The sequence below is a fragment of the Nilaparvata lugens genome, chromosome 1 (genome assembly GCF_014356525.2).
Source record: "Nilaparvata lugens isolate BPH chromosome 1, ASM1435652v1, whole genome shotgun sequence".
In the NCBI taxonomy this organism is placed as follows: domain Eukaryota; kingdom Metazoa; phylum Arthropoda; class Insecta; order Hemiptera; family Delphacidae; genus Nilaparvata; species Nilaparvata lugens.
This window is the reverse complement of record NC_052504.1, coordinates 99,397,342-99,409,195: the sequence shown is the minus strand read 5'-3', so window position 1 is coordinate 99,409,195 and position 11,854 is coordinate 99,397,342. Positions and strand designations below refer to the sequence as shown.

Here is an 11,854-nt window from a genome sequence, read left to right as displayed (position 1 = left end):
CCCAATTATTAGGCTTCAGATACAATTTAAACAAAAAATTTTGAGTGGAAAAGATTGAGCATGAAAATCACTACAATTAATGTTCATTAACATTTTCACCTAAAATTGAAAATAAGCACGAAATTCGAGAAAATGTGATTATCGAATTGCAAACTGTTGGCAACTGTTGATTCTATTAAATGATTCACTATGAAGAGATAGCACATCACGTATGTCTCCAGCGTTAATGTCCTGTCACCAGCTGGCTCAGATCTTTGTTTATAAGTAGACTTGAGATGCGCGTGAACACTAGCGTCAGGTGATCAATTTTCATAACGGCAAGGAAAGTTGTGTGACTGCGCCACACCAGATTTTTATTTATTGATAAACAGAACACAATTCTTTAAAATAATCGTGTTTATATTTTACAGCTGGCTATACGTCAGCTTATGAATTTCGGGGATGAGATTTTTTGATTTTCCACAGACGCACTCGCTCACTCACTTTTTTATTATCCACAAACGATGAAAGTCTCAGCTGTTTTTCCAAGGATGAATTATCCTTTTTATGTCGTTCACCGAGTTTTCCCAGGGATGAGACCTAGTGCAATCGAATTTTTATATCATAAACCTACTAAGCTCCAAATTTCTTGAAAATCGTTAGAGCCGTTTTCGAGATCCATTGGACATAAATCCTATTATATTAAGCTAGCAATTTCAGTATATCTGTATATATTTTTATATTCGGCTATTTATATTTGGTTATTTATGTCCAACGGATCTCGAAAACGGCTCTAACGATTTTCACGAAATTTGGAGCATAGTAGGTTTATGATATAAAAATTCGATTGCACTAGGTCTCATCCCTGGGAAAACTCGCTGAATGACATTAAAAGGATAATTCATCCTTGGAAAAACAGCTGAGACTTTCGTCGTCTGTGGATAATAAAGAAGTGAGTGAGCGAGTGCGTCTGTGAAAATAAAAAAATCTCATCCCCGAAATTCATAAGCTGACGTATAGCCAGCTGTAAAATATAAACACGACCTAGAAGATAAATATTCATAATTCATCAAAAATAATAATTAAAAGTTAATCATTATTTTACAGTTTTAAGTGATTAGTGAGTGTTATTTTGCTATTCAATTTGGTTTGTAGACAATCTAAACTAAAACTTTTCTGTTTTCAAATGTATGGATTGAAAATTGGACCTGAATTCAAGTGTATGGAATATAACCTACTTTTTGGACTATGTATAGTGTATAAATAAAAATTCTGGGAAGAACAGTTTTGGGCTGTGTCTGTTCGTCCTTCCCCAATCATTTTAAAGAATTGTGTTCTGTTTATCAATAAATAAATAAATAACGATCGAAGATCGGTGCCCCGATATTTTATTTCATATTAACAGATAAACTGTGATATGAGACATGACACGTTTCTGTTTTTATGAAAAAACATGCAGGTAACCCGTGGTGCTCTGCAATAAAATTAAAAAAAAAACTGAAAACTTGACCTACTGAAATCTTGAAGAATTCAAAATGGGCTATAACCAACCATTGAAATTGTATTTTGAAATCTATACTATAATAGAGTAAAGAACTGGCTTATACACGTACGGGATAGGAAAATTATGTTTGACGCATCATCACGTCTGAACTACTCAACTGATCAACTTGAAATTTTGCTTTTAGATTCTTAATTAACCGAGGATGGTTGTAGGCCTATTTTCAATTCTTCAAGATTTCATTACGTCAAGTTTCCAGTTTATCATGTTTCAAATTACACCCTTGTGGAGATCGGGTTTTCAGCTAGTGAATAAATAAAGTAAATAAATACTTGGATGCAAAATAAGTTACCTGTTCTTCTTCGAGAAGTTTCAGCTCGCTATGCCTGTACATGCTGTCGACTGAATCCGTCATGTCTTTGATGTCTGACATCTCTGCTGGCCCTTCATTGACTGGCTCTTCATCAGAGACCCTTGATGGCTCAGGTACCACCTTCAAAAACAGGAGGAAACCGGTTTAATAGAGCACAAGAATCAATAAAATACTTGGATGTACTTAAGCTTCAATCATCATCACCAACTCAATTGTCGTCACATTGATATTTCGCACAATGATAATATAAGTTGTTCATGAGATTATGTTCTATGAGAATCACCCGTTAGATGCACTTGAAATACATACAATATACATCCTATTTTGATATTCTTTTACTCACTGTTTGAATTATGTTGCAGGCTAGGTTTGAGGCCTAAGCCAACTCTAAGGCCGACTCTTATTCAATCGTCATTTTTTCCGTTAGGGCTACTCTTGAATATAGGCTAAATAAGAAAAGCAATCCAAGTAGGCTACCCTTTTTAAAATTGTTTACTCACACCATGTTAAATTTATGGCATGTATCAAGTCTTGATAATGGCATCATATAGCCGAAACGTGTTGTGAGTGAACTATTTTAAAAAGTGTAATTGTATTAAATTTCTATTTTTACTTTCCTTGCCCTATTACCACAGGTAAGGAAAGTATTGCTTTCCGAAAAAAATTAAGATACCCCAATTTCTAAATTTCTATACGATTCAAGGTCCCCTGAGTCCAAAAAAGTGGTTTTTGGGTATTGGTCTGTATGTATGTGTGTGTGTGTGGTGTGTGTGTGTGTGTATGAGTGTATGTGCGTCTGTGTACACGATATCTCATCTCCCAATAAACGGAATGACTTGAAATTTGGAACTTAAGGTCCTTACACTATAAGGATCCGACACGAACAATTTCGATCAAATGCAATCCAAGATGGCAGCTAAAATGGCGAAAATGTTGTCAAAAACAAGGTTTTTCGCGATTTTCTCAAAAAATGGCTCCAACGATTTTGATCGAATTTATACCTAGAATAGTCATTGATGAGCTCTATCAACGGCCACAAGTCCCATATCTGTAAAACTTCCAGGAGCTCCGTCCCATCTATGCAAAGTTTGATTTAAGATTACAAATTATCAGGCTTCAGATACAATTTAAACAAAGAATCCAAATGGAAAAGATTAAGCATGAAAATCTCTACAATTGATGTTCAGTAACATTTTCACCTAAAATTAAAAATAAGCTCGAAATTTGAGAAAATGTGATTATTTCAATTGCAAACTGTTGGCAACTGTTGATTCTATTGAATCATTCACTATGAAGAGATAGCAGACGTCGTGTGTCTCCAGCGTTATTGTCCTGTCACCAGCTGGCTTGGATCATTGAATAGTAGACTTGAGATGCGCATGATCACTAGCGTCAGGTGATAAATTTTCTTAACGGCAAGGAAAGTTGTGTGAGTGCGCCACGCCAGATTTTTTCCGTTAGGGCTACTGTTGAATATAAATAAAAATAGAAATCCGAGTACCCTTTATAAAATTGTTTACTCACACCATGTTTATGGCATGTATCAAGTCTTGATAATGGCATCATATAGCCGAAACATGTTGTGAGTGAACTATTTTAAAAGGGTACTTGGATTTCTATTTTTATTTATATCTTCTTGATTGCTAGTGAGGTCCTCCTTATAATTGCAGAAAGAAAAGATGGGAGAACAGAGTTGCCAAAATTCTTTACCTTCTATAGAGGATAGCTGATACCGGTTTAGCCTATCTGATGTAATATCAACGGTTATTTCTTGTTATAGATAATAATCAATAATATTCTATTCGCCAAGAAAAAATTGTTTAAATTATTTGATAACTAATTTTCAATTCTATCAAAAAATTATTCTCGAAGCCTTTTCCAGTGATGACACTACAATGCATGTATAGTGAGGTCCACGTTATAATGGCAGTGAAGAAAGATAGAAGAGCATCGTTGCCGATCCTCTGTCTTGTCAATGACTTCTATAGACGTTAGCTACAGGTGATACAGGTTTATTGATGTAATATTAACTTCATTCTCGTTTAAAATAACCAATTATATTTTATTAAACACGAAATTATATTTTTCAATCATTTCATAATGAATTTTCATGATTAAAATGATATATTTTGTCAATTGATTATTAATTCTACATTGTTAAAAGACGATCTGGCAACAGAGCTAAGTTAGAAAGAGATAGCGCTATCTCCTTTGTTGAATGATAGACAAGGATAGCAATACCATTGCTAATCTAACACTGCCATTATAACGTGGACCTCACTATAGACTGTGTACCATGCATGTTCTACCGTTAAGGTGCGTACAGATATACGCGCCTCCAACACGCTCCGCCCTCGCTCCGATCATGAACGTTATGGGAGATGTTAGCTCTTCTCGCGTTCCACTCTTGCTCCCCGGTCGATCATCAATCGATCTGCTCGAGTGACGTTCGATTGCGGAGCAGAGCGAAAGTCTGTACGCACCTTTAGAGGTCAGTTTCAGGTCTTGGGACATGCATGATATATATGTCGTCATACATTGCTGTGTCATCACAGCGAAAGGTTTCAAGCAAAGTTTTTTTGTAAAGTATCAAACTTGGATGTCAAATTCTCAGTACATTATAGATTACAAATCCATGTTTTAGAAATGGAGGAGATTCACATTTCAGTGCGTTCTATGGAAGACAATGTAATAAGATTAGAAAAAACTCTCCTTGTTCTTCAGTTTTACATAATTATGATTCAATGCAAACATAATTTTCAAAATTATTATTAATAGAAAGTGAAAAACGTATAAAAAAGTGTTTGCAGCTTATCTTTGGAGCATACTGAATTCCCATGTATTGAAGTGAATTTGATACCAACCATCATTAATTCACAACATTTTGAAAAATAGAGGGAAATTTAGCATCAATTTTTTTTATTGGATAACACTGTCTTATGGTGATGAAGATACAAAAGATATCTGCATCTCTGTGACTCTTTTTCGTTCCTCTTGCTTTGTTGAGTCTTTCGTTCATTCTTGCATTCCAAGTTATGAAACCAGACACAACTACTGTTCTCTCTTCATTTCATTTGTTCTTTTCAATATTCTTCTTAACTTTGTTATGTGGAATAAGTTGGAATTAATAAACACACTATTGTATTGTTGAAGAGTGTTTATTAATTCCAACTTATTCCACATAACAAAGTAAAGAAGAATATTGGAAAGAAAGAATGAAATGAACAGAGAACTGTAGTTGTGTCTGGCTTCATAACTTGGAATCAATGAATTCTTATAAATACCGTTGAGGACTCTTTGAATTTTTCACAGCCCCGACAGTTGAGGACTGCGACCGGAGAGGACTGAAAATCAGTCCTCAAATGTCGCAGTCCTCGACTGTCGCAGGCCTCGACTGTCGCGTCCCCGAATAAATACTTAGATGCATATGAAGTTACCTGTTCTTCTTCGAGAAGTTTCAGCTCGCCAAGCCTGTCTTCTGTATCAATCATGTCTTTGATGTCTGATACCTCTACTGGCCCTTCATCAGAGACCTTTGATGGCTCAGGATCCACCTTCAAAAACGGGAGGAAACCGGTTTAATGAAGCACAAGAATCAATGAAGCACTTTTATGTATATTGTGTACACATACTGAATCCTATAGTGAAGTCCACCTTATAATGGCAGAAAGAAAAGATAGGAGAACACCGTTGCCAATATTCTTTACCTTCTATAGAGGATAGCTGATACCGGTTTAGCCTATCTGATGTAATATCTACTGTCCTTTCTTGCTATAAATAATGATCAATAATATTTTATTCGCCAAGAAAATGATTTAATAATGAATTTTCAATTTTATCAGAAAATAATGCTCGAAGCCTTTTCCTGTGATGACACAACAATGTATGTAGACTGTGAACCAGGCATGCAGATAGCGCTATCCTCTTCTAGCTCCGCAACGATACCAGATCGTTCTTTATCAATGTAGAAGATATAGTAAAAATTAACAACATATTTTGGCCAATAGAGAGAAATAAAAATGAAGGTACCCTTTTTTAAAATTTTATGGTACAGTAAATAGAAAAAATTTGAAAAGGGTATAGACCTACTTGAATTTTTATTTCTTTCTATTCAAGAGTAGCCCGAATGAAAAATATATTATTTAGGCTAATCTCAAATATAAAAATTCATTATTTGATAATATTGGAAATAAAATGACAATAAGAAACCTAATTATTAATTAATGACTATAAAAATTACTTATTATTTCAAACAAGAATGAACAGTTAATATTGCCTTATTACCGTTCATCAGATATACCAGTATCACCTATCCTTTATATAGAAGGCAGTGGCAAGGAAGAAGATTGGCAACGCTGATCTCCTATCTTTCTCTACTGCCATTACGGTAGCCATAACATGAACTTCCCAATCATTCGTAGTTGAGAATGATATTACAACTATAAATGTATAAATAAATGAAATAAGTTATACTTTTCAACTTCAACCACATATTCAAATTTCAATTAAAGATTACATACTGTTTTGGCTCAACCGAACATGAAATATTGGAATAATATTGTGTACTGGTATTAAAACGGTAGTTTGGAGTTAAAGTTAGTATAGTTGATTGGTACCAGCTGTAGATAATCGTTCCTTACATGACCTATACATCACTCGCATATCATTGAGAAACTGGAAAATATTGAAAAAAATTATTCACCTCATGAAAGGGAGTTGTTCATATTGTATTCATTAATTACTGAAGAATGACAGACTAATTTAGGCTACATTTTTTTGAATTAACTTAGCTTATATTCATCCTAAAATGGAAGATGGAAAGAATATGGAATTCTGTGAAATTCATCGTACATATTTCCTGGATCATCTATTGACAATCAACAACTATGATAAATTTACTTTTTGGCGGTACGAAGTTCGCCGGGTAAGCTAGTTACAATCAATGAATTCTTACAAAAACAGTTGAGGACTCTAAACTTTTCACAGCCCCGACAGTTGAAGACTGCGACCGTAGAGGACTGAAAATCAGTCTTGAAATGTCGCAGTCCTCGACTGTCGCGTCCCCGAATAAATACTTGGATGCATACGAAGTTACCTGTTCTTCTTTGAGAAGTTTCAGCTCGCCAAGCCTGTCTTCTGTATCAATGATGTCTTTGATGTCTGATACCTCTACTGGCCCTTCATCAGAGACCCTTGATGGATCAGGATCCACCTTAAAAAACGGGAGGAAACCGGTTTAATGAAGCACACGAATCAATAAAGTACTTGTATGTATATTGAGTACTCTTATCGAATCGTCATTTTTTCCGTTAGGGCTATTTTTAAATAAAATTACTGAGATATTGCAATTCAAATGCTAATGAACTAATCCTATTATATTAAGCGAGCAATTTCTATATATCTGGCTACTTTTATATCTGGTTATTTTTATAGTTGGCTATTTATGTTTTACGGATCTCGAAAACGGCTCTAACGATTTTTACGAAATTTGGAACATAGTAGGTTTATGATATAAAGATTCGATTGCACTAGGTCTCATTCTTTGGAAAACTCGCTGAATGACATTAAAAGGATAATTTATCCTTGGAAAACAGATGATAATTTCTTCGTCTCTCGATAACAGAAGATGCGTGTGCCTGTGTGGGAGAGACAGAATTATATCTAGCTGTGTAATCATAATCAATCAGCGAGAAATTTTATCTAGCTAGAGAATTTAATTGATTTGATCAACATTATCTGTTTTGATGACATGCTAATCCACGAAAATCAACCCACGCCATGGGATGTTTTGTAAACCATTGCCCATTGCTATAGAATTATTCGTAATCAATGAGCTGACAAGTGGATTATTCATTGTATGTATTATTATCATTACACAGATGTCTGGGACAATGGTTTACAAACATCTATTGTTGTAATCTGTGATAAGTTCTAAATAGTGTGTTTGTCTTTTCAGTCTCAAAAATTTAATCGTTTTTTCAAAGTTTGGAATTTTAAGTTACAACTATTTGTAATTAATTTAATTCAATTTGAAACTTTTTTAAATTTAAAAATGATTTGTGTGTGATGAATTGTAAATTGAAGAATTTTGAAGTGATACATAACCTAACTACATTTGGACTGTCTTATAAATTAGAATTGGAACCGTTTTGTGCGATTTAGCCTGTGGTACTTTTCTGTAAGTTGAGTAATTCTGAATGATTGAATAAATAAATAAGTATGTAAACATCCCACGGCGTGGGTTGCTTTTCGTGGATTAGCGTGGGTCTACTTTGCGGGGGGCCTAATTAGTCTATAACAAAACAACAAAAAGGTCTTACATAAATAATAAAAGATACAGCCTTTTGAGATAAAGACTGGTGTTAGGCAAGGTGATGGATTATCACCACTGCTCTTCAACATAGTTCTTGATAGAGTAATGGAAGAATGGGAAAAGAAACTGAAGGAGGTGAACCACTGGAAGCCAATCTCGCTGGGAACCAAGAAAAATAATCTTCAAATTCCATACTTAGCTTTTGCAGACGACCTTGCTATAATGTCAGATTCATTGGAAAGTGCAATAAAACAAATAGAAATTTTAAAAGAATGTGCTGAACAAGTAGGCTTACAAATATCATTTGAAAAAACTGTTTTCACAACATCAAATATAGAAGTTACTAAATTACAAACAAAATATGGAACAATTAAGAAGGTACCATACTTTAAATATCTTGGGGAAATTATATCAGAAAAACATGCACAAAATGAAAGGATACAGAAAGCTCGTAAAGGCCTAGGGCTAGTGCAATATATTTATAATAAGAGATGTATGTCTATCAATACCAAAATCAAACATTATAACGCAGTAATCAAGCCAACAATGTTGTATGCCAGCGAGACCCTAACACTTAGCAGAAAAACAGATACTGAAAATTTGAAAAAAGAAGAAAGGAAGATAATTAGAAAAATACTTGGACCAAGAAAGACCGAAGATGGTTATAGACTACAGAAAACAGCCAAAGTTGAAGAATACTCTAACATAGAAGCAGACATCAGGAAAAGGCGCCTTAAATTTTATGGTCACATAATGAGGCTTCCAGATCACAGACTTACAAAAGAATAGTAACATATGTAGCAACCCTTAGTAATGGAGGTGCATGGATGAAAAACGTCAAGAAGGACTTAATACTTGCTAACATTAACAATGATGAAATATACAACAGGAACAGTTTCAGAGAAAAGGTTGAAAAATGGGAAGTTAAACCAGAGATGACTGTGCCAAGAGTGGGAACAAAATGGAGTGAAGCAAGGAAAGCGGAGTTCTCACTGAAAATGAAAAACTGGTGGATTGATAAAAAGAACAAGAAAAACAAAAAATGAACCAAATTTTGCTCAGCGTCTTCCATCTGGGAGCTTGACGGCTAATAATAATAATAATAATAAAAGATACAGTAATACTTACAATAGATTCCATGATTTTAAGCCTACTGGAGAGTAAATTAAAATGTAAAATCCTCCTCTATAGCTGGGCTCTTGGCTCAGTTGAAACTGAAAAATATATTAATATAATGGCAGAATCGTCAGCGTGGCCTCGTGTTTGGTATCGATATCGAAGTTTTGCAAATATCGATGTTTTTGGGTCAATATCCGATATTTTTGACATCGATGGAAGGCCACCGATAATTTTCTGCCATCGATGTTTTTGATCGATATTTTCAGTATTAAATCAATATTTTCTAGTTTTTAGCACCAAAATGATAGGGGCAGTTTCTTTTTCTTATCTGTGCTACAACCTACTATACTATCAATTTTAAATAAAAATAACTATACCGTATTATTATCTTACGAATTAAACTTCATTATTATCGTTTTTACATAATCATTAGACTATGGCAGGGGTGCCCACAAGGGGAGGTTCAACATTTTGGGGGGGGCATGATTTTATTATATTTTATGTAAACATTTTGAATCATTGCTAAAAAATCAAGGTATTAAATAGAGATATTATCCTAATGTAGTTAGTTTTAATACTTTTTCCCACCTTTACAATGTTATATTTTACTAAGTGTAACTTAATATAAAGCATAAAAAATACAATTGATAATATTTTGTATGCAGGAATTTTAGTAATTCTAAGTCTATGAGTTTAAAGGTAAATCTTTGACAAAAATAAATTATAACTTCAACATCCACTATTATTCTGATTTCCTTTGCTTAATTAATTTTAAATGGTCCTTTGTTTGAGATTCCTTGCTGTTGCAACTTAATTTTCTTAAAAGCACAATGATAAGTTAAATTGTAATGTTCATTTCAATCTAATAATTATTTTAATCTCAAAGGCGTTTCATGATGATATTAATGTCTCTGAAATGGGAATGCAATTATAAACAACATCGCAAACTCTAGTGAATTTGACAGAAGAAAAAACTTCTCTTGTCAAAAATTTGTGAAAAATATCAATTGAAGCCAATTTTAATCTTTCAAATTCACACCCTATTTACCACACAGTAATCAAGTAATTATTGTAATGCTTCATTACTTTTTTCTGTTTTGTATAATAGTCCAGTCAAATAGTTGTTTTTCAGGAAACAGCCCGAAAGAATTTTTTGCTACGGTTCTATACGTATTTTGGGGCGCTGAATTCTAATCTGAAATTTGCTAACACGCCAGAGGGCGGCTTCATCCCCAAAACTCCCAAAAAACCCAAAATTTCGGACTTTTTTCAAGTTTTCCATTCAATCTTGAGAACTTTTTGAAAAAAAGCATTCTCTAAAATATAAAACATAATTAAATTTTCAATAAATTGAGTGGTGGCGCAGGACTCCACGATTTTTGATTCCGGAGCTAAGAGTTTTCAAAAAAAGGGGTATTTTTTTAAGGGGTTTCCAAAATTATACAAACCTACCACTTCTACCCTATACAACTAGGATCTTTTTATAGTAATGATAGAAAGCCACACATCACGTGAATTAACAATATTAATTCTGAACAGAATTCCTTAGGTATTTTTGAATTTAGTAGTGGTGGGAGGGGGAATACACCCAAAAATAGAAAATCATGTCCTACAGCCAAAATTCAAATTTTCATTATAATACCTTTTCATGGCCTTAAAAGAAACACATTTCGGCTGAAATCACCTTACGAGGGTTATGTTCTATGAGAATCACTCATTAGATTTCAGTATTTCCTAGTAGGGGCACACATAAGGATACGTCCAGGATCAAAACTTTAATCACTTATGACTTTTGACTGAATGATCACATCTCCTCGTACTACATCTCGTTCATATCAGCACGTCAAGGCGGTTAAAAATCATGTATCATGTCACTAAAATTTGTTAAAAAAATAGGAAATTCCTCCTTTAGTGTATTTCAGCCCATATCTCAATGCATAGAAAAATGACCGATTTCTATATTCAAAACTGTGTGTCTTGGTAACTCAAAACGATACTTGGTCTTGATTTGAAGAAAAGAATCTCCTCTTTTATGGGAGGTGAATGATTTTTGTAAAAATATAATCGTGAAGTAAGATACGTTTGTTTCAAAAATCAAGAAATTTGCGATATATTTCTCATTTTCACAGTCTCGACAGTTTTTCGTTATAAACAATAATGCAAGATCAATTTGAGGCAACTCAGCTAATAGAGCATGAAATTTTCTCTCATTTAAGACCAATCGCAATTTTCTATCATGTATTGTACTCATTTTAGAGACTATTTAATAACAGTAAAATCGCAAGAAAAATTAGAAAATAAAGATAATCATTCAATTGGCTGTAACTTTTGAACGGTATTGGAAACAAAAGTATAATTTATGCGAGGTAAAAGAGGAGAAAATTCATCACAACATCGACTACTTTTTGGATTTTTTATCTGAAGTGTTCCACAAGATACGCACCGTTGCTTATGCGAGACTGTGAAAATGGGGGAAATATCACAAATTTCTCGCACATTTAAAGTTGCGTATCTTTTGGAACACTTCAGATAAAAAATCTAAGAAGTAGTCCTGCGCTACCACTCAATT

At 33.8% G+C, this 11,854-nt stretch overlaps 1 protein-coding gene across 23 annotated transcripts in view; it reads right to left on the bottom strand.

Annotated features, from left to right (window-relative positions):
- LOC111054275 (zinc finger protein 2 homolog) overlaps positions 1 to 9,395 on the bottom strand; it is a 217,774-nt gene extending 208,379 nt beyond the window's left edge. For 18 of the 23 annotated variants that reach the window (XM_039419764.1, XM_039419775.1, XM_039419774.1 and 15 more), the window contains exons 1-4: positions 9,295 to 9,395; positions 6,949 to 7,065; positions 5,291 to 5,407; positions 1,833 to 1,973 (exon numbers count right to left, since the gene is read on the bottom strand). In XM_039419764.1, coding sequence (XP_039275698.1) covers positions 1,833 to 1,973; positions 5,291 to 5,407; positions 6,949 to 7,065; positions 9,295 to 9,306 — 387 coding nt within the window. In that variant the 5' untranslated portion in view covers positions 9,307 to 9,395. The remainder of the gene's footprint in view (positions 1 to 1,832; positions 1,974 to 5,290; positions 5,408 to 6,948; positions 7,066 to 9,294) is intronic. The other 5 variants (XM_039419779.1, XM_039419786.1, XM_039419773.1 and 2 more) reach the window with 4 other exon arrangements.
- Positions 9,396 to 11,854: the final 2,459 nt, after the last annotated feature.